This window comes from Anthonomus grandis, chromosome 10, assembly GCF_022605725.1.
Source record: "Anthonomus grandis grandis chromosome 10, icAntGran1.3, whole genome shotgun sequence".
Taxonomy (NCBI): Eukaryota; Metazoa; Arthropoda; class Insecta; order Coleoptera; family Curculionidae; genus Anthonomus; species Anthonomus grandis.
The window spans coordinates 28,619,699-28,642,475 of NC_065555.1; the positions used below are offsets into that span (position 1 = coordinate 28,619,699).

General features: G+C 33.9%; 1 protein-coding gene and 1 long non-coding RNA gene across 3 annotated transcripts in view; both read right to left on the reverse strand.

Annotated features, from left to right (window-relative positions):
• The window catches only part of LOC126741145 (recQ-mediated genome instability protein 1-like), a 57,603-nt gene extending 41,407 nt beyond the window's left edge, over window positions 1-16,196 (reverse strand). The window contains exons 1-3 of one of the 2 annotated variants that reach the window (XM_050447487.1): window positions 15,895-16,196; window positions 3,269-3,459; window positions 3,050-3,214 (exon numbers count right to left, since the gene is read on the reverse strand). In XM_050447487.1, the coding sequence (XP_050303444.1) occupies window positions 3,050-3,214; window positions 3,269-3,459; window positions 15,895-16,063 (525 nt within the window). In that variant the 5' untranslated portion in view covers window positions 16,064-16,196. Of the gene's footprint in view, window positions 1-3,049; window positions 3,215-3,268; window positions 3,460-15,894 lie in introns of those variants that run through there. The other variant, XM_050447488.1, reaches the window with a different exon arrangement.
• A 4,122-nt stretch (window positions 16,197-20,318) lies between these two features.
• On the reverse strand, window positions 20,319-22,527 carry LOC126741320 (uncharacterized). Its single transcript, XR_007662162.1, has 2 exons — window positions 21,862-22,527; window positions 20,319-21,606 (listed from the first exon to the last, which is right to left on the reverse strand). It is a non-coding gene; the product is annotated as an uncharacterized LOC126741320 (long non-coding RNA).
• Between the last annotated feature and the right edge of the window lie 250 nt (window positions 22,528-22,777).

Consider the following 22,777-nt stretch of genomic DNA (forward strand, 5'->3'; position numbering starts at 1 on the left):
CTATATAAATTAGTGAACAACTTAATCGACTTGCCAGAATTATTACAAGAACTGAACTTTCACATACCTCGCATATCAGCCAGAAACTCACAAACATTTTACCTACCTAGACCAAGGACTAACATTAACAAATTTTCTCCACTACGCAGAGCCTGTAACACATATAATTATGTTCAGGGTCAATGTGACTTATTTAACTGTAGCATAGCAGATATCAAAAAAGTACACTATTCTTAGTAAAACTTTGTTTTTTTTTCTTTACTTTTCTCATTGTTTTTCTTTTTAAGCATTTCCTTATTGTTATTGATTATAAATGTATTTTTTTCCCATTCGAAATTGGATGTATTTCTGTTGAATGGCGTAAATAAAATAAAATAAAATAAAAATAAAATAAAATGAATATATCATTAAATTTTTAAGGAAAAAAGGACGGAAATGTTATTATCCCGCAGTCGAAGATATAAGCACAGTAGCGTCTATGGATGTAATTAAGAAATTACCTGTTCCGCATCAAAAAGGTACTAAAAGGACATCTTCATTACTGGAGTTTAAGCTGCAATTTAATAAATTTAATTTACGATAGATTTTTTGTAATAAAAATCAATAAAACTTCCAATATATATGTACTGTTTATTTGTGCCCCTTTGCCTGTTCAAATATACCCCACAGCTGGGGTACATTTGAACAGTATGACATTTATTGTTTATTTGCGTGTCAAACAAAACACACTAAAATTTCAATAGTTTTTTCAGTCCGAGCTTAAAGTAAACATATTCTACATCTGGTAAAGCTGTTCCTCACTTTTATATTGGAATTTACATTTTTTCAGCACTTGAATATTAGTAAATATGTTCAAAAGTGTCCCCTTCTTCCTTATGGCTGCTTACCGCATGTAATGAATGTAAAAAAATAAACGGTAAAATATCCAATGAAAAGAAAAGGACGAAACTCTGACTTGCCACTATTGCAGGAGAGGTCTCACGGGAAAAGTACTATAATATCTCGATTATTACACTGTTATGATACATTTATTTTAAAGATATTTGATCGTTAAGTTTACATATCTTGTAATTTGCGGTGGCCGTTGATAAATAAATAAAATGTATTATTTGATCCTGTTAAAGATCATTAAAATAAGAAACCTCATTACAATCGTTAAAAGAAAATACTCTCATACCATTTCGATATTCTTTCCTTTTTAACCTTTTCCTCTTTCTTCCATTTAGAATATACCTATTATAAAATACCTAGTCTCTCCTCAAAATGGATACTTTACTAAATGCATTTCTTTTCTCAGTGGTACATCTTCTATTAGTGGGTTTAACTGTTGTTCAAGGAGAACAGCTCCAGGGACTTGTTCAAGGAGAACAACTCCAGGGAGTTGTTCTCCTTGAAGGGGTTGTAGAGGGGCCCGTTCAGATTAGGAGGAAGTTCAAAAGGACCAATAAAAAAACGAGATATCACACCACACCAAATATTTACCTTGAATTCATGCTGAAAACGTCGTTTCTTTAGAGCATGTGGATTTTCGGAGTCCCACAAATGATTGTTTTTCCAATTAAAACGCCCCGTCTAGTAAACGTCGCCTCATTGGTGGAAAGGTCATTAGAAATTCCTGGTTTTCGGATTGTTTATCTAGCATAAATTGAGCAACCTGTAGGCGAACTGGTAAATCTTTGAGGTAACAAATTTTGGACAGTACTATAGTGATATGGACTGAGATTCTCTTTCCTTAAAATTCTCCAGATAGACGATTGGCAACAGGATTAATCCTGTAGCCGTACTTAACCGACGAGTACTGAGATCTGGATTTTCCGAAATACGAGCTAAAACCTCTTCTTCATCATCGATGTTGATATTTTTTTGGGGCACCATTTAAGGTTTTAGGACGAAAACACCCTGTTTCGCCTTGGCGGGTATAAATACGTCTGAACAGTTTGTGATTGGGTTGTCTTCGATTTGGGGATAATTCAAAGTACCTTCTGGCTGCACCAAGTCCACTATAATTTGCCTGAGCAAAAACGCAAATCATATCACGCATTTCACTGTTGGAATATTCATTATGACGTGGCATTTTCGTATTTTAGAATTTTTACTACAAATAATACACTCTTACTTAGTGACAGTAAAATTGTCATATAATTTCTTTACACGAAAAACTGATAAGTGCTGACACAAGCCTACTTGAAAAAAAGTCAATGTAATGATGGTGACTTGGGATTCTCTACTGAATGTTTAAAATGCAAATAACTTAAAAACTGATAGAGTTACATGAAATAAACAAGAGTACTTTTTTATTTAAAATGGCCTTTTAGAACTGCCTTTTAGATTTTCTAGTCGTTTTAGCCATAACTGATTAGCCAAAAAAGATATGTTGTATTTTACCTAAGTAACAGGGTGTAACTAACGCCCTGTATAAATAGTGTTAAATTTACCACAAAATTCATAGATTTCATGTCAAAACACATAAAGTCTCCGATTTTTAAGACGATACTGCTTAAAATCGCAAAATAAGTGAGAAATTTAAAATTAAAATTCGAACTTTAAATACCCTGTATCTCGTAAACCTGCAACATTTGTATAAGACATGTTAAGCTCAATTGCCATATTTTGGTGTGTAGTATCTCCAGTTCAAAGATTGCCCATTCTTAATAAATCAGCCTGTATATATATTTTCTTTATTTTTGCTTAAATTTTAATTAACATCACATACATATATTTACTTTTTTTTGCCTTACAACTTTCATTAATTCATTGTCTCTTGTCAATTAACATTAACTTCAATAAACACATTTTAAATTGATTTAATGTGTTTTACTACTGTGTGAGTGAGTGTGACTGAGACAACTGAATACAGAGAACCCTCAAAGCCGGCCTGATTTTTTTTTCATTTAATTTAACAGGGTTTCTGGAACCTATCAGATCTAGGGAGTTGGTCTTGTTTTTAAAACTTTAAAATCAAGACTCTCAAACAAACTCCACTCCCTAGAAATAGTCCCTGTAAACCAGTTAGTCTTGCCGGACTATTATTTTTGACATAACAACCTACCTTAATATTTCGTTCTTCTAACATAATTCTCCCTTTTCTGACCATTATGGGACCCATAAGCTTTAGCTTGGTACCAGGAGTCAGATTAATGCTGATACACGGGATTGGTTTAAACTCCATAGCTTCAACTTCTTGAACACCATCGCTTAAAGTCAATTGAAGGACCTACATCGAAATATTTACTCATTAAATAAAAAGCAAAATTTTAACTGTTCCTACCCTTTTACCAAAGTCTGATTCAGCATCAGTATTTTTGGCCACATTATTTCTAATCCTTTGAATTTGCCAGAGTTTTGGTTTGGAAATGTCCATCACTTGCATTACTTGCACACAGAAAACGCCTGTAAGGGTGTATTTAGTTTTCGCTGATATTTGCGGAGGCAAAGAAGGCGTTTCAATGTCTCTTAAATCTAAAAAGAAATAAAATAGTTAAAGAAAACTATGCAGAACCACATCATTTGTTTTCTAACACTTGACTTGATTTGATTTCATTAAAAATCTTAAAAATAAATATAATTCTGGTTTAAATCATTTAAACAGGGATACTTTCCAGAGGCATATAACCCTGCATAAAAAAGGGATGTCTCAAAAATACAAGCCTATCAACCAATAAGCCTATAAGAATCAAAGAGCATTTTCAGTGCCTCACAGCATGTATTCTTTTGTAAAGGAACTTTACTAGACCTATCTAAAGCTTTTGACAGTCTACATCCTTCTTTTAAATAAACTGCAACTGTATGGTATAGGTGTATATTTTGTTTAAAATGAGTCCTATCAAATGAAAAACTTTTGTTTAATGAACATTGCGGCATATGTGCACACACAAAAAAAAAAGAGGCATTTATTTCCAACAGGTTTGTTACCCAATTACAGGAAAGCGGCCATTTCAAGCGATTTGGATTTTTTTTATAAAATACGAAAATGCATTAAAGTATATTTTTAAACCATATATTGAATGTCATTTAATTGTCATAGAAACTTATAAAAATATATAAAAAATAACATCCGAAAAAAATGGGACACTCATTACTTTCAGGTTTGTATTAGCAGGCTGTTTTAGAAAAAAAATAGTTAACTTTGTATAGTCCGCCATGGATTAAAACAAGTGATACATTGAGACGCTGTCATGGCAGAGTAAATGTCAGTGGTTTCAAGTTTTTTGTGGTGAATATTAATTTCGTAATCAAAGTAAGTAGATATATTTTTTCATTTAGTGTAATAATAAGGGTTTTTTGTCCCGTCCACAACCAAATTCTTAGAAAAGTAAGCATATCCCACTAAATAATAAAAAGTTTAAACTTTCAATTTTATTTTTTCTTGACTTGCATTTAGCGCAATATTATAGTAAAAGATTTTTTTTGTATCATGTTACTATTTTGCAAGAAAATTTTATAAATAAATTGTCCCGTCCGCAACCCATACATTAAAAAATATATAAAAATAAGATCCTTAATATATATATCGAAAATATTTAATTTTTAATTTAAAACGGGCTGCAAAGTACTTATTTTAAGTAAGTTTTTTTTTATTTTTGGTGATCTATATGTATATCGCAACCGATTCGCTGAGGGCTGATACTCCACGAAGCCAAAAAAAAAACCATTTTTTTAAATGAAATTTATTATTATTATTTAATTTTAAGATAATTTTTCTCGGTCAATCTTATCCCAACTTATGAGTCCATATTTTTTTACAGAAAATATGGCACCTAAGACAAATAAAGAAAAATCTATAGATTTTAGAAGAAAGCTCAAAGAGAATGTTGAGAAGCACATGCGTTTTTAAAGAGAAGGATGCCAAAAGAAAAAGAGACAGCAGAAAGAAGCATAAGAGATTGATTCAGGAAGGTTTTTTTACGAAAGATATGATAAATGCAAAGAAAAGACAGGAAACATTAAGAAAACGGCTGTATCGTCAGAGAAAAAGCGAAGAGTTGCAAGTTAAGAAAATCCAATCATCAGATAATATCAGCTCATTTAAAACGCCACAATCGATGAATGGAAAGGTGGTAAAGAAAATTAAGTCTGTATTGCCGAAGTGTGGCTGAGCAAAAAAAAGGAGGTTTTAAAGAATTTTTTTTATGCCGAACTTCCAAAAGAAACAAGTTTAGTCTGTGCAGAAAAAGTAACACCTTGGAACAAACTGGAAAGCCAACTTAAGGAAAGTGTTGAACGGTTTTACACCAGGGATATGATAAGTAGACAGGCGCCAGGGAAAAGAGACGTTATCGCTTTAAAAAATGAATCAGGAATCAAAGAAAAAAAGCAAAAGCGGCACATGACTGTTACTGTAAAGGAAGCTTATCAGTTGTTTATAATTGAACTTTAACAATAAACGAACTTTGAGCAACTATGAGCAAAAATGTACATGAATTTCCAAAATCTTCCAAGGAATTACTTTCAACCATATGTTGCGATACAGATAATTTCGACTGTATGAATAATTTATGCCCAAACTGTGATACCGATATTCAATTTGCTTTGGTGCCTTTAAATACCGATTTGGAGACCAAAATAAAATGGAAAAGGTGGCAAGTCAATCTTCATAAACCCCAAGTATTAGAAGTATCTGCTGCTTTAAAAGCTGCTTTGGATCAACTGCAAGAATCTATGGAGAAATTTAAAGTTCATTGCTTTGTAAAAACCATACAAGAATGCAATTTTGAGAAAGAAAAAAATAATATATATGAAGAAAAAGTTGTCCTGCAAGTAGACTTCGCAGAAAATTACTCATGTATAAGTCAGGACGAGATACAAAGTGCGCACTGGAGCCACAGACAGGTCACAATATTTACGGCAGTAGCCTGGACTAAAAATACCCATCATTCGTTTGCTATCATCAGTGATGAGTTATCACATGATAAATTTGCAGTCTGGGCATTTCTAAAAGAAATAGTTCATTGGTTAAGAAATGCCTATAGTACTTTGAGAACTGTATCGATATTTTCTGATGGCTGTGCAGCAGAGTTTAAAAATAAGTTTACTCTATCGAACTTATGTCATTTTCATGAAGATTTCGATATATCTGGCTTTTGGAATTTCTTTGCCACTTCTCACGGGAAGGGGGCTGTAGACGGAGTAGGAGGGAAGCTTAAAAGAGTAGCCTGGGAAATGGTGAAAAGTAGAAAACTACTTATTAATAATTCCAAAGACTTTTTTAATGCACTTAATGGTAAACCCAATATAAATCTTATCTACGTTTCAAGCCAAAAGATTCAAGATAACAAAAACATGTTAACCGCTCGATAGGAAAGTGTCCTGCCCATTGCAGGGCTCCAATCATGCCACTTTTTTAGGCCGAAAAAATATTGGAAATTGGTCAGACCCATCAAAACAATATAAGAAAGATTATTATATAGTAACAAAACATTATAATCATTAATTATTTATTGTTGAACTAATTCGTCGTTATCATTCCCTTTAATTTAGTTGTATTACATAGTATATTGTTATTTATACTAAAATAAATTATAAAAAAATATTCTAAAGTTCTTAAGGTTTTTTTTCGGTCCAATAAATATCATTTTTTAGTTATGAATTCTTAAAGAAAAATTCTTTCTTAATCATTTAATGTGATTTACTAATATTTTGTTGAAAATAAAAACGATATCTTTTTTCTTAAAACAACCATTTCAGAAATTTTGGTTGTTTTTTTATGTAACATAAATGAGGACCCGTCCACAACGGTCGTTTATTGCTCTTATCTCTACTATAAAAACATGTTGCTTGCATTTATATTTTTTAAAATATTGTCTAATTAATAAAGAATATATTTGCTAATTTTGGTAAAGAAATATTACCTAACAAATTGGCAACATTTTTTTTCGCATATCCTATTTTGTGATTTGTCCCGTCCACATGCTTGAAATGGCCGAAAGAATAAAAGGCAAAAAAAAAATTAGCAACATAAGTATAAAAATGAAAATTAAAAATGCTTAACATTCTATGCACTTAAACAGACTATCTATATACATACTAGAAAGACTCTGCATCACCTATTTACTTAATACCTTCTATAATGGACATTAAACTGTCACCATTAATATCGAACCGTTCATGTAAATTATTATTAATATAATTCTGACACATTATATTAATAGGGGATTTAAACAAAATATTAGTCCTAGCGGGATTTACATAAAATAATCTAAAATGCCTAGAGTTTATTCTTGGTACCCGAAAATTTAATTCAGCCAAAAGGGTGGGACAGTCAATCTTGTTATGAATAAGGTTATATAAGAATTTTATGGAAAGAATTTCTCTTCTTTTTGCTAAGGGTATAATATTACATTTATTTAAGTATAATTGACTATCCAAACCTCTGGCTGGAAAGACACCTTCCTCTCTAAACCAGAGATACTTCATAAACGTGCGCTGAATGCGCTCAATATCATCTATCAGGTAGCTATAAATTGGGTACCAAATTAGAGATCCGTATTCTATTTTTGAGCGTATGTAAGTGAAAAAAAGTAGTTTTAAAGTATTAATATTAAGTGCCGACAGTTTCGATAAACAAAACCCAACAATTTGGCAGAAACTATTTTTGCTATATGCTTAGCAAAACTTAATTTTGGATCATAAGTAATTCCCAGATCAATCGCCTCATCCACTCTGGCCAACACAACATTATTTGCTCTATAGTCAAAATTGATTGGCAACAGTTTTCTAGAAAATGAGAGAATAGAGCATTTTTATTAACATTTAAATACAGTCTATACAGCACCAATTCTCTACTTTGTTAAGATTTACCTGAAGGAATTCGCAATCGTCTTCAGTATCTATTTTTGTGAACAATTTTATATCATCCGCAAACAGTAAACTGGCAAGACAGTAAATTGGCAAGATCGTTTATAAATAATAAAAAGAGAAGCGGGCCCAAGTTAGATCCTTGCGGAACTCCCGAGCACACTTCATATATAGGAGACTTAAAGCCTTCATATTCAACAAACTGTTTACGACCTCGTAAGTAAGATTTTATCAAAGCAACTAAATCCGTAGAAAAACCAAAAAATTTTAGCTTATGAAGAAGTACAAAGTGGTCAAAAGCTTTGCAGAAATCAAGGTATATTACATCAACCTGACCTCTATTATCCAAATGCTGACACAGATACTCATTTAGGCAAGCCAGGTTTACTGTACAGGAGCGATTTTTGATGAAACCAAATTGATTAGGTGCTATGTCTAATTTGACATGGGCATATATTCTATTATAAAGAACTATTTCAAAAAGTTTGGAGAAATTACATAAGATCGATATAGTTCTGTAATTTTGAATGTCGTTCTTCGGTCCCTTTTTGAGTATCGGGGATATTCTTGCAGTCTTCCATTTATCGGGAAATACTGTTGAAGACAAGATAAGATTAAATATGTGGGCAATAGGCCCTGATAAAGCGCGAATACAATCTTTAACGACAAGACTTGGTACTCCATCGGTACCGGAGGTCAACTTACTTTTTAGTTTATTAGAGGCGGTGACAATTTCATCTTCCGAAAAATTATAAGAGCAATTTAGAGAGTTGTTAATAGTCTGGCTCGATTCAATACTAACATTAATACTAGATGGGTCCGACTTATATACGCTTTGAAAGAAAGTTCCAAATGCATCAACAATATGCTGTGGATATTTTATTGTACGATCCTGAAACAGCATTACTCCGGGAATACGCGAAATTCCTTTCTTGTTCTGCACATAGTTCCAAAAATCGGAGGAGTCTACATTAATTCGATTTTCAGCTGTTCGAGAAAATTCTAAAAAAGCAATCCTAATTTGTTCTTTAATATTGCTTCGAACTATTTTAAACTGACTTTCATAATAATGAGTTCTGTATTTCTTGAGTTTTTTCGAATTAAATTCTTTAGTTTGATATTTTTTATGATATCAGAATTAAACCAGACTGGAAATTTATATTTTTTAACGATTTTAAGCGGAACTGCTCTATGAAATATTTCATTAAGTGTACTGTAAAAGCTGTCGCAAGATACATTAGGATCAAAAGAGGCAAACACCTCCTGCCAGTCAGCAGCTTCAATTAAGCTTCACAAAGCAATTCATTTCAAAATTATTCAATTTTCAGTGGTTTGTAAAAAAATTCTTGTAATGTGTAAGGATGTAGATAAATTAATAGGATCTTTATCTTTATTTTAAAATTTATTAACTGCATAAGCTTGATACTGTCTGAAAGATGATTATATAATTTAAAAGAAGTAATTATAAAGCTATTGTGTGTTTTATTTAAGCAATGTTGAGGTAAAATTATTAAAGACTTTCATGAGTAATAAATTTAGATAGGTTGTTTTTCGCATATAAAAAACATTCAAAAATAAAGTGCAGGCACTGTCAATGACTGGAGATTCTTAAAGTGAATTTCACATAATTCACTGTACGACAGCTTTTCACAATTACCATAATTACCGCTTCTTATTGTTTAAAAACATTTATTAAGTATCCATAGAAGTTACCTAAAACCAAATCTCATATTGGCTGTGAAACATCCCCAGGTATGCTGTTCTAATAATTTCTTGTCTAGAATATGTTGATAATTTTCTGATTAAAAAATGCATACATACAACCTTTGAAGAGTTTAGCAAGATTAGTTTTTCTATGTGTTGTTTAAAATTTTCCTAAACCTACCTAATTCTTATTAAGGTAGATACTAAGAAATTTAATAGCATTTTGAGAAATGTAATTATGAGGTTGTAAGGAGAATTGAATATTAAAGGTTTGTTCTATATTTAATAAGAATGAATTTAATGGTTCTGTCAACATACTCAAAGAGATTTCAGAGTCCATATGGGATGCATAAAATGTGGTATTATCTGCATATTAAACTGTAGTTGTAGAATTCAATTGAAGAGAGAAATAATTTGAGTAAAGGAGAAACAATAATATTTTAAGGTAAAATGAAAATCCTTCAGTCTCCCTCCACTTATTTATGAAACATTTAGTTAGCTTAAAATTCCCTACATGTTTTGGACACAGTGGTGTCCATTATCAGGGGGTAAAAGGTTTAAAATTGGTAAGAGGCACACGCCTCAGGGTTTGAAAACATATCAAAAACCCTCTATTTATTACTATTGTTTTCAATTTTAATTTTTTATTTGTTTACATTCTCTAATGTAAATGATACCACTATGTCCGAAACATGTAGGGAATTTTAAGCTAAGTAAATGTTTAATAAATAAGTGAAGGGAGACTGAAGGATTTTCATTTTACCTTAACCTACGACTATGGACTATTTCTTCACTAATAATATTTTAACTCTGTATTGTCTTTTTATTCTTGAAACAATTTGTTTAGTTTAAAAAAATATATTAACATGAACTAGAATTAGGTAATCAGTACAACACTCGGCAAAATTACCTGCTGAGGGTACAGATTCCTTACTCTGAACTTATATGTGGCTCTATTGTATATGGAGGTAAAAAGTTATTTAATAATTCTTTTACTAGAAATAAGAAAACTTAAAACCAAAAAGAACCTATGTATAAAAACCAAGGAATTTCTTGCCAGTAAAGCTTACTATATTTTAAGATAATTTTTTAATGATTAGCATTTAAGTATTCTTTATTATTTATATTTTAATCAAGTTTTTTTATAACTTGTTATAACTTATTGTACTATTTGTGAATTGCAATGTGTTGGCTTTGTCTACAAGTTCTATGTTTATATTGACAATAAAACAATTTTTGAGTTTGTGTTAAAGTAATGCTCCCAAAATCGAACCCTAAGGTTTTTTCCTATTTTAAGCCATTTTAACCTCTATTAGATTTGCTTTCAACAAGTCAGTACATTTATCTTTTAAGAAGATCCCAAAACATGGAGGATATCAAAACATTTTCTGAATCAATAAATGTTGATCTAGGGTTACCACAGAGAAGTGTAATTGGTCTCTTTCTTTTTCTGATTTATATTAATGACCTGCCTGAGGATTAGTCACTCATCCAACCTAATTAATTTTGTAGATGACCCAAACAGCCTGGTTTCAGATAAAACATCAGAAACTCAAAAAGCAGATAACACAATGGGTCAGGGGTCGTTTAATGCAACAAACAATTTTTAAATTGTGACAAATTAGTGTTCCTATATTTTAGAACCATCCAATCTCAAGATGAATACCCAGAGACTATCTCTGTTTTGTCCCAGAATGTAAAGCTCTCTAAATCAGTACATTTTCTGGGATTAACATTGATTGTTAGTTAGGTTGGGAAATACAGATAGATCAAGTTTGCAAAAAGCTTAACTCTGCTTGTTTTTTTCAAGTATTGAATTGATGGCAATCTTATATCTCTATCTTGCAGTATGGAGTTATGTTCTTGGGTGGAACTGTGAGATAGTCTGAAGTATTTGTGATAAGAAGAAAGTACTGCACATTATGTGAGGTATTAAAGCAATAGACTTGTGTAGAGGAAGGTTTAGAAATATAAAGTTATTAACATTTCCAGGTATATAAATTTTTGAATGTATTTTGTTCCTTTTTAAAAAATCTTTCATCATTTAGTCACTTGTTAACTCTTCATCAGCATATTACAAGACCATTAGACTTAAATATTTCAGGGCATAGGCTTTCTTTAACAAATGTGGTCCATCATATGAGCCGCTCAGAGGAAAAGTGGTATATGTCAGTATTTTTTAATTTTTGAGTTATACCATTAATTATGTTTCTACTGGTCTAATATATTCAGTCGAAAACTGGTATAAGTCAAAATTTTAACTTAGCTAAGATAAGAGCTTCCTAACGTTATTCCTCTCAACATAATGGATTTACTCGCTGGAATAGTGGTATAAGTCAAGGCACCACGCTGTTCCGATGTCGCGCCAGGTCCTATTAAACTCGTTTTTTCTTGTTTAGTCAGGTTTTTTTAGTGTTATGGTACGTAGTGTGTAGATCAGTTACTGTAGCTAAGAAAAAAGATATGTTAGAACTTCTTCAGTGGATTCCCCCGATTCAACATCAGTTCTTTCTAGACTTACCGACAAAAGAAGATGCTGTTGACGATGGTCCATTATCCGATTCTGATGAAGATTAATTTGTTTAATAACTTGTTCTTACTCTCCTTACTGTAAGTTTCACGCATCTGGCCCTACACCACCTCGTTAGGAAGGTGGAGGGTGCTCTGGGTAGTGGCAAGGCCTGTCTGGGTGCGTTTTTAGACATTGAAGGGGCGTTCGACAACACCTCTTTTGCATTAATCTGCCAAGCACTCGAGAGCCGCGGCTCAGAACCCTGTTTGGTTAGCTGGATAGAGGCCATGCTCTCGAAACGTCATGTATCTGCCCAGCTCAACAACGAGATTGTCGAAACGTTGGCGGCTAGGGGCTGCCCGCAGGGAGGAGTATTGTCCCCTACCTTGTGGTGCCTTGTGGTTGACAGCCTAATAAATCTTTTAAACAATGCCGGCCTATACACACAGGCCTACGCTGATGATCTGGTAATCTTTTGCCCAGGGAAAGACGCCGTCTCAATGCGGGGCCCTATGATGAGAGCCCTGCGTATGGTGGACACATGGTGCCTCTCGGGAGGTCTCAGGATTAACCCCAAAAAAGCAGAGCTCCTACTATTTACGAGGAGACGTAACTTTGGCACGCCCCCTGTTATATCTCTAGGTGGCGTGCAGCTGCATTACTCCAGGACAGTTCGATTTCTGGGAATCAAGTTGGATCCCAAACTCTCCTGGCACGATCATGCAGACACCAGAATGAAGAAGGCCTCCTGCGCGCTATGAGCCTGCAGGCGGGCTTTCCTAAGATCCTCCACTGGATCTACTCGCGCATTGTGAGACCTCTTCTCACATACGGGGCTATCGTTTGGTGGCCATGTACTGAGAAAGCGAAAATTCGTGCACAACTGGACAGAGTCCAACGTCTTGCATGTCTCAGCATAACGGGTTCCATGCGGACGGCGCCAACTAGAGCGCTTGAGACTCTGCTGAGCCTTCCGCCTCTGGACCTCGTTGTGCAATTCGAGGCAATGAGGACTGCGTACAGGCTATACGTCCTCGGCGAACTACGTGTTGGCGAAACCGGTCACGCAAAAATTTGGTCACGGGCCATACAGGAATGTCCTCTCCTTTTGATGGGCAGTGACTGCATGGCTCCAGTGACTGTGGACTGCGAGGGATTCGAGACGCATATTGCAGGCAGAGAGGAGTGGCAGCATTCCAACAGACCTGCATTGCTAAATAGGGGGACCATCTGGTACACAGATGGCTCCAGAATGAATAACAGAGCTGGATCAGGGCTTATTGGTGGGATCCCACATACCAGTAGGGCATACTCGCTGGGGGAGCACGCCACTGTCTTCCAGGCCGAAGTATTCGCTGTATTAAAATGCGGACAGTAAATCATAAGCTGCGGACACCGCAATACAGTCGTATCAATATGCTCGGACAGCAGAGCTGCCATTAAGGCTATCACGGCCGCAAAGGTAAGCTCCAAGCTTGTACTAGAGTGCATAAAAGTCCTGAAAAAACTGGTACAGGTTGGATGCAGGGTCCAGCTCGTCTGGATACCTGGCCATGCAGGTAATGAACATGCGGACTCTCTTGCCAGACTGGGATCCGCGAATGTGCCGATGGGGCCGGAACCCATAGTTGGTATCGCCAAATGCGTTGCGGTCGCATCAATGAAGGGTCTGCTGGACAAGTGGACCCACCGAAGATGGACTGAGTCCCCTGGTATGAGACAGGCCAAAGCGCACATAGGTGGGCCCTCTGCCTGTCTTATCAAAAATCTACTACGCCTAAAAAGACGCGAAATTCGGCTAGTGACAGGTCTTTTAACCGGTCACTGGCACTTAAGAAGCCATCTCCATACTATCGGTATTGCGGACAACCCGGAATGCCGATGGTGCTGTGAGGAGGATGAAACCGTTGACCATGTAGTCGGGGAGTGCCCAGCACTCACGCGCGCCAGGGTCAAATACTTGGGTAACACTTTCAGTGTACCGAGCGACTTTAAGTCCTTCAGACCAGAGAGCCTTATAGGTTTCTCTAAGGCCGTTGGGCTCTGGTAACCCCCGGTGGGGCATGATGGGTCCATCAGGAGACCTATATGCACAACTGCCTTGGCAGCCCACTGTTTCGTCAATTCACTGTAAGTTTAGTTTGTAAGATAAGTAGTAGTAGTGTTTTGCTCTTCAAACTCTATATTTTTTGAACACTTTTATCAGTAATAGATATCATAGTAAACATACTACAGCTATTATTTTTCTTTGGTTCATCAGTTTTGTGAAATTTGGTTAATTTTTACGAGGAAAAATGATATAACTCTCCAATTAAAACTTACTGAAAGAATGACATTGGGCGGCAAAAATGTAATTAATAAGAGCAATCAGTAAAAATGTTTACCATATGAAATTTTAATAAAGAATATGTTACTGTGATTTTTTAATTCATTCAGATGCAAAATATCAATTTTCTAAATTTCTACTTTAAGGGAGTTAGACCACTTTTCCGCTGAACGGCTCATATGTGAGTGCTGTTTTTTATAGTGAACTCCTTCGAACAATATGATGGGAACAATCTCTAAAGATTTTGAAAAAGAAAACATCGAATTTATTAGAAAAATAAAACCGTATTCAATAAGCCTACAAATCCAATCTTCTTGCCTCTTTAGATTTTAGATAGTTAGGTTTTTAGTTCTGTTTAATCTGTTTTTATTGCTTTTCTATTGCATTTCCATTGTAATTTTTACAGCATGATACTTAAAGTTTAAATCTGTTAAAGTTTTACTTATTCCACACTTAGTTACTTTAATTATTGATATCTACCAGTGGCGAAGCGTACGAGTAGACAAGGTAGACACTGTCTACCCAAAATTATTCAGTTATTTGTCATTAATTTATGATGTAATTATTTTATATAATTGTTGAATTAAAATTTAAAAAAAATTAACACAAAACGAAGTCGCTGTCCTTACTATTATTATATAGTATCTAAACATGATTAATCCGAAGGCGCGCCCCGCCTGCCGCAACGATTAAAATAAAAATACAGGGCTGACACCCAATTAATGTATACGAGCCCCAGGAAGACACATTGATATTTGTCTTCCGAAATTTGGAGCATCTAATCGAACCAAATACGCATCAAGCAGGCTACAGAGGTCCGGCCACATCAGCATTCAGCCTCTACATATGCAAAATTTACTCGCGGGAAAGACATTCGAGCTTTTGTCTATCGAAGTCGACCAGCTATTTTATTATGCTGTTGGGGGTTATTGTTTATGGACACGCTTGATCTGGTCGGCCGCAATACATCTTCAGTTTGTTTTCTGCATTTCGGCATTTGGTATTTGGTGCGGGCGCGTGCGATAGTAATTTAATAATTAGTATTTTAATTTTTGGGTGTATAGAAAAAGTTTTTTTAGTGGAAATTTTAGTGGTTATTTATAAACGACTGTTAGATATCGGCAATTATATTTTAGTTGTGTTTGTTTTGTAAGTAGTATTTATTTTAATCTATCTAACTTTTTATGCTAGTGGTAATTATTTTTTTCTTTTTTATATCACTACACGCCATTCGTATTCGCCACTGATATCTACTTACACTGCAATATATTTAATACCCTACTAAATGTGATACTGAAAAATAAGCATTAATGCATCCTAAACTAATATTATCAAGGTCCCACAGAAGTAATGTATCAGATTCTGACAAAGTTTTGTACAATTTAACATTATCAAAAATGGCCATGACACTTACAAATGAAAAGTTATGGCTCCACATTCGATCCTTCAGGCACCCCAGAAAATACTCCTATATCGGCTATATCATTAGACACAAACAAATTTAGGTATATTAAAGAAATTCTTTACTTAGTATAAAAAGTACTCGAACAGGACCTACCTAATACCAACCACTGCTCCAAAACCACTTTATAAAGATCATTTAAAGAATAATTTAGAGGTAGATTTTCTTTGCACCATTCTATACAGCCCTCTAACCACTCATCTGATAAAGGCAGCAGCTGATTATTATTAAAAAGCCGCTTTATTTCCTCAAACTCGGAAGGCATTTATAAGGTTTGTATTATAAGCTTTTCACTTGCGGATAAATAACTTTAAACTACTAACAATTAAGATTAATTAAAGTATTTAATGAGAAATGTACATATTTCAGGTTTGTTTTCTTTCTATTTAGTGTAAACAATAACAACCAGAATTATTGAGGTTAGGTTAAGTCATAGGAAAAGCAATTCTTCTTCTTTTTTTGTCTTTGGCCCTCAACAGCTAAAGCAGGTTTACATCCAAGGGATTTATCAATAGAGATTTGAAGAGAAAGAGTTCACACTAGAGTTGAGCCATTCGAATCTTTATTGAGATTCGAATCATACCAGTAATGATGAAAGGAACAAATTCAGGTTACTTTTTTTAAATTAATTTTTGGACACATCAATATTGTCACCCCAACGGGGTGCCTCAACAAGAAACTATGGCGTCAACATTAATTTTTTCTAATAGAACACCCTGTAAATATTATCACGTTTAACAATTCTATGATATACAGTGTGATTAACTGGAATAAATTCAGTTAAAACTAATCAAATTTTATCTCGCAAATTCCTGAGACCCGTCGATTTTTGTTTATTTTTTTCACATTTCAAGATAGTTTTTGTATTTTTTCACCTACAGGGGGGGGGTCCAAATTAACCCAAACTTTTTTTTTCAAATGGAAAGTCACTTTTTTTAAACACTCATTGAAAAGAGCCCTTTTTCCTGAATAAATTGCCCTACTTACTTTTGTGATTATCTAAAGGAGAAATACGAAAAAAAAATAAAAACCATTAAATTATTAAAAGTCTCGAAATATTTTGTGTTGGTAAATTTTTCGCGTGTTTGTTTATTTTATTGGTATCGAGACATTTCCTGACATTGTTGTAGTGTCACTGTTAAAGTGAATTTCAACCAGTTGTTAAATAAGTTAACTTATATTGAAAAAATGCCTTATTTATCCGAATCCCACAAGATTGAAATCTTAATGATGATTGGTTATGGGGACAGGAGTCGTACTCAGCTAGAGGTTGTCCACTTATTCAGGCAGAAATATCCAGATTTGCCACCTATTAACCAAGGTACGGTTAGTAAAATCGAAAGCAGAATTCGAGAAGTTGGGCACGTGAGGGATGTTTCAAGACAAATGTCTTCTAAAATCGATGAAAACACCCAATTAAATGTATTGTTAGCGATGGAAGAAAATCCGGTAACAGCAGGCAGAAGAGTAGCTCGCGAAAACTCTATTCATCATAAATTTGTGCTAAAAATTTTAAAAAGTGCAAACAAACGACCTTATAAAATGCAACCCGTTCAAGAGTTATTGGAAGACGATCCGGATCGCAGAGTTCAGTTCTGTAAATTAATGATGAACGCCATTGACGAAAATCGCATATCTTCGGAGTGGATCCTTTTTTCTGATGAGGCTACATTCACCCTAAATGGCCATGTTAATAAGCAGAACTGTCGCTACTTGGCTGACGAGAACCCACACTGGATAAGGGAAACTAATACACAATATCCCCAGAAAACTAATGTTTGGGCTGGCATAATTTGCAGGCAAGTTATAGGGCCCATATTCGTCAATGATACTTTAACTGGGAAAAGATATCTAGAATTTCTTGAACATGAACTAGTTCCAGTCTTACGTTCCTTATATCCGAGTCAGTTCGATCTTTTTTTTTTTTTTTTCGAGAGATTTGTATGATGAAAGAATCTGGATGCAACAAGATGGTGCTCCCCCACATTATGCCCGTAATGTACGCCAGTATTTAGATGACAATTTTCCAAACAGATGGATTGGTAGAAGGGGTGCAATCGAGTGGCCGGCACGTTCTCCCGATCTCATCCCACTTGATTTTTTTCTGAGGGGACATTTGAAAAGTCAAATTTATATGAGCAAACCAGGAAACCTAGACAAACTCAAAGAACGTATTAGGCAAGAAATCCGACAAATATCTCCAGTGTTAGAAAATGTCAGAAACGAATTTTATTATCGTCTTGGGCTTTGCCAACAAGTAAATGGTGCTCATTTTGAGCATCTTATACATTAAACGCAACTTTTAATAATTCAATGGTTTTCATTTTTTTTTCGTATTTCTTTAGATAATCACAAAAGTAAGTAGGGCAATTTAATCAAGAAAAAGGGCTCTTTTCAATGAGAGCTTAAAAAAAGTGGCTTTCCATTTGAAAAAAAAAAGTTGGGGTTAATTTGGACCCCCTGTAGGTGAAAAAATACAAAAACTATCTTGAAACATGAAAAAAAATAAACAAAAATCGAAGGGTCTCAGAAATTTTGCGAGATAAATTTTGATTAGTTTTAACTGAATTTATTCCAGTTAAAGTCACTACACTGTTTAAACCATATGCCTACAGTCAATGGTTTGTCAAATATTACGTAACAGACTATTGACACATAAAATTAAAACATAAAAATTTATTATAAATTGGAACCAATGTTTAATTTATTACTTATTTGATCCAATGCGTACTTTGCAATATAAATTTTGGATACAGGGTGTCTCAAATAGGAACTATGACGCCAACATTAATTTATTATGTGATTTCTTAGAAAGTAAGTAGACCTTATTATTTCCGAAGAGTTTTCAATTTTAGAGCCTACTTGATAACATTGCGTCATGCATTTGTGATACTAATTGTCATATTACTTGTCGTTTTACGTGAATTATTTGGTATACAGTTATGTAAATCAAAGGAGAACAACACAAAGTCTCGGTCTCAAAAATTCTTTAATTTGTTAGAATGGTGACACGTGTTTCGCTCCTAAGAGCATCATCAGACCTAAAAAATAATGTAAAGAAAACCAAATAATATTACAAAAAGACCTTAAAGTAAAACAAAAAAGTATACCTCAAGAAGGTTACAAACACGCCCGACTGGGACAAATATACACACACACTGAACGGTAAAATATAAGTTAAAAAACTGACGTCACAAATATATAAAAAACAATAACATAGAACTTGAGTACAAGAAAATAACAAAAAAAGTAAAAAGGGACTATCGAGATTTGAACCTACAACCTTGCAACAAGACTGTTACTGTTTGCTGCGTTGACCGCTAGACCACACCGTTCATGCGATAGCTTGGAAAGAAAGGAGGGGACTACAAGATGTTATTAAAAATGAGTCCCGGCTCAAAATTGAACACGTCGTTAACGCAAGTTAAAACTGGACTCTTCTTCGCTCTTATAATCTCTAGCTTCTCTAGAAGATCCAGCTTTTTACCCTTCTGACAGTCATGAACCACTGCCACATTATTGGGGTGGGAAAAATTATGTCCTGTTGACAATAAATGATTGGCAAACGCTGACTTGGTCTCGACAATATCGGTGGGTTTAGACTTGTTCACCAGACCTAGATGTTCTTGTACCCTTGTTGAAATTTTCCTCCCGGACTGTCCCACATAACTCGTAGGGCAATCGGCACAATGCAAACTATAAACTCCCGATTTCAAAAGCGGATCTGGCTTATCCAATGGTTTAACCAGATTTCGCTTTACGGAATTAGAAGTCTTAAAAGCGATTGAGATGTTAAAAGGTTTAAAGAATTTCGCCACCCCCTGGGAAATACCTCCAAAGTAAGTTAAACATCTAAAATTTTTATTATTACGTTCCCTTTCCTCCTGGTGTACAATGTGGTACGAAAGTTTGTACTTATTAAAAAACTTAAAATATTGTTTTTTGAAACTTGATAGAGGGAGCTAGGTTATTGATTGCAATAGATTGTATTATCTTGTACTCTTTTTTAAAGGCTACATTGGAGAGAGGTAAATTAAATAATCTATAGAAGAATGAGTTAAGAGTAGTAAACTTGTGTTGGCCAGGAGAAAGGGAATTAAATTGGATAATATTATCCGTAGCGGATGGTTTTCTGTACACTTCAAAAGTTATGTCATTGTTGTACCTAGTCAGAAGTAAATCCAAAAATGGTAAGGTCTTATTAACGTCTTTTTCCAAAGTAAAAATTATGTTACTATGAAGAGAATTTACGAAATTCAAAAATCCCGCTAAATCATCGTCGTTTTCTCTCCAGACTAAAGTCGAAATTATACCCATTTGTAGTTACGTCTTCCAGGTGAGAAAAAACGTATGGCGTAGATATTTTTGCCAATCAATATTAGATTAGAAACTTTACCATCGCCTTCAGAAATTAATAGTCTGCTATGTATTTTTATACGTTCATAAATTAATAAATGATTTATTTTAGCAGCATATTATTATATTTTTATATTCGTGTATATACTTTCCTTCCCAAAAAATTTTAAAAAATCTTGTAGTATTTATTGTATTATTAACAAACTTAACAATTAACAAATATTATTATAATTAATCATAAATAATGGGACATAAACAACAAGTCCGAAACGGAATTGCACTTCAAATTGAGAATGTGATAGAGCAAGCCGCAGATGCAACAAAATTGAGCACAACAACGATCGCAAATATAAAGAAGAATGGGATAAAATCAGATCAGGATTACGCTGCTCATATATTTTCCAAGTAAAAGACCGCAAAAACCAAATCTACAACATATTTGAAAAGTAGAATTCGGCACGAGCAGTAGACGTAACAAAACCGAGCTTACAAAAATTGTGAATAATGGTATAAAATTATTTTAACTCACTGGGAAAAATTTAAATACTGACAATTTAATTTACTTGTTCATGAAAAAAAATGCTACTTGAAGGAATATGTTAGCATATTAAAATGAAAATACCATTTCAAAAAATAAAACATACAAACTCAAAAAAAACACGCCATATTGCATTACCAAGTTAATGAAATTGCAACGATATGATTGAATACTTAAACGATGATCATAAAATAAAATTTGCTAGAACAAAAAAAGCTTAATCAATCTCGTCAGTATTGTCAGAGTCAGAACTAAAATCAGAGATATCGTCTTTGTCATCGTCAGTCGTAATCACAAGTGGCAGAATGTCATAGGCATCACACACTTGTATTGCCTCCCAAGCCTTTTCAATTACCTTTTCTGTATGAAAAACATATTTCTGCCAATGATTTTGCAAATTTCGTTTATTACCCTTTCCCATGTAGTCAGAACTTCTGAAGGTGACCCCTTAAAATTGGAAATATATTGATCATATTTTCGTTTACATTCCGACCATACCATTTCAATTCCATTAAACTGGCAATGATATGGTGACAGTCGCAAAATTTTGTGTCCTAAAGGTTTAACATATTCATCAGTTCTTTTTTTCACTAGGGCAGTTTCTGCGTGCAGTACTCCATATTTTATCTTTCATGGCTTTTTCTGGAAAGCCAATATTCTTTTTCTTCAACCATTCGGTCAGTCTCTGCTTTGTCCAAGATGTTTTCGGGATTTCTTCTAATAAACCAGAATGGTAACTTGCATTGTCCATGATTATAAATGACTTTGGGGGAAGATTTGGAACCAGTTTTCGAAGTTTTTCCTGTTCATATTGTCATGATAATCTCCCGTCTTTAATCCACTCTTGAATATTAAATTTGCACCCTTGATGAAGCCATCTTTGGTTCCGGCGTGGACCACGATATAACGATGACCTTAAAAATAAAAGATAATTCAATTCTCTTCTTTTAGAAATCATTCTTCCAGAACATAAATTTAAAATAATTAATAAGTAATGTTCCATGCACATACGAATAGTGTATGGAGGGAGTTAAATTCCCTCATATTGTCTTAGAGAGAAATTATATGAAACTATGAAACAGATGAAATTATGAAGTTAGAGGGCCCTTACAAGGGCAATAGTTTTTATTCAAAAAAAAAATCTAAAAAGATAACCAGATAATTTTTACCTTCACTGTTTTTCCTTGAATCCGTGTGCTTAGTGTCATCTTGCCAGCTACTACGAAATGATCCCTTGCTAAAAATCCACGTCTCATCAATGAAAACTAGAGTAAAACCTTCGGATCTACATTTCTATTTTTGATATACTCCCTAAAAAAATTGATTCTTTTATGAACAATATTTGGTAAGTCCATCAAATATTTTCTGTTATTTGATTTTTTCCACTTGAAGCCTATACTTTTCCACTTGAGTCAATGGAAAACTCAAAATATTCAATTTCTTCCCTGAACTTTTCTCTTATTGTTGCCAATATTACATATTCTTTTCTGGCGTACATATAATAAATTGTGTCCCGAATTCTATGTTTCAAATATGTTGTAATTTTGGTTTTTGCTGTCTTTTGCTTGGAAGATATACGGGCTGCGTAATCCTGATCTGATTTTGTCCCATTCTTCTCTATCTTTGCGATCGTTGTTGTGCTCAATTTTGTTGCATTTGCGGCTCGCTGTATCACATTCTCAATTTGAAGTGCAATTCCGTTTCGGACTTGTTCCTTTTCCAGTTGAGATAAAGCCAATATATTTAAAATCATCAGCTGCGATTGTTCATTATACCTATTATATCTTTTTTTAGGCATTATCTAACACTTTTCGAAATAACTTTCAAGAACAAGTTGACAAACCAATATTTTTGATTGGCAGTGACGGATATTTCACATAACCTAGTATATAAAAGATGAATAATTATCAGACACCAATATTTTTCAAAAGTTTGTTATCGCCGCTGTTTGGAATATGCTAAACAAAGATAAAAAAAAATGACGTCATTACAAATGGGTATAATTTCGACTTTAGAAAAATGTCATCGACATACCTTTTGTATGTAATTATAAATTTTAAAAACTTACTAAACATAATTTGATTT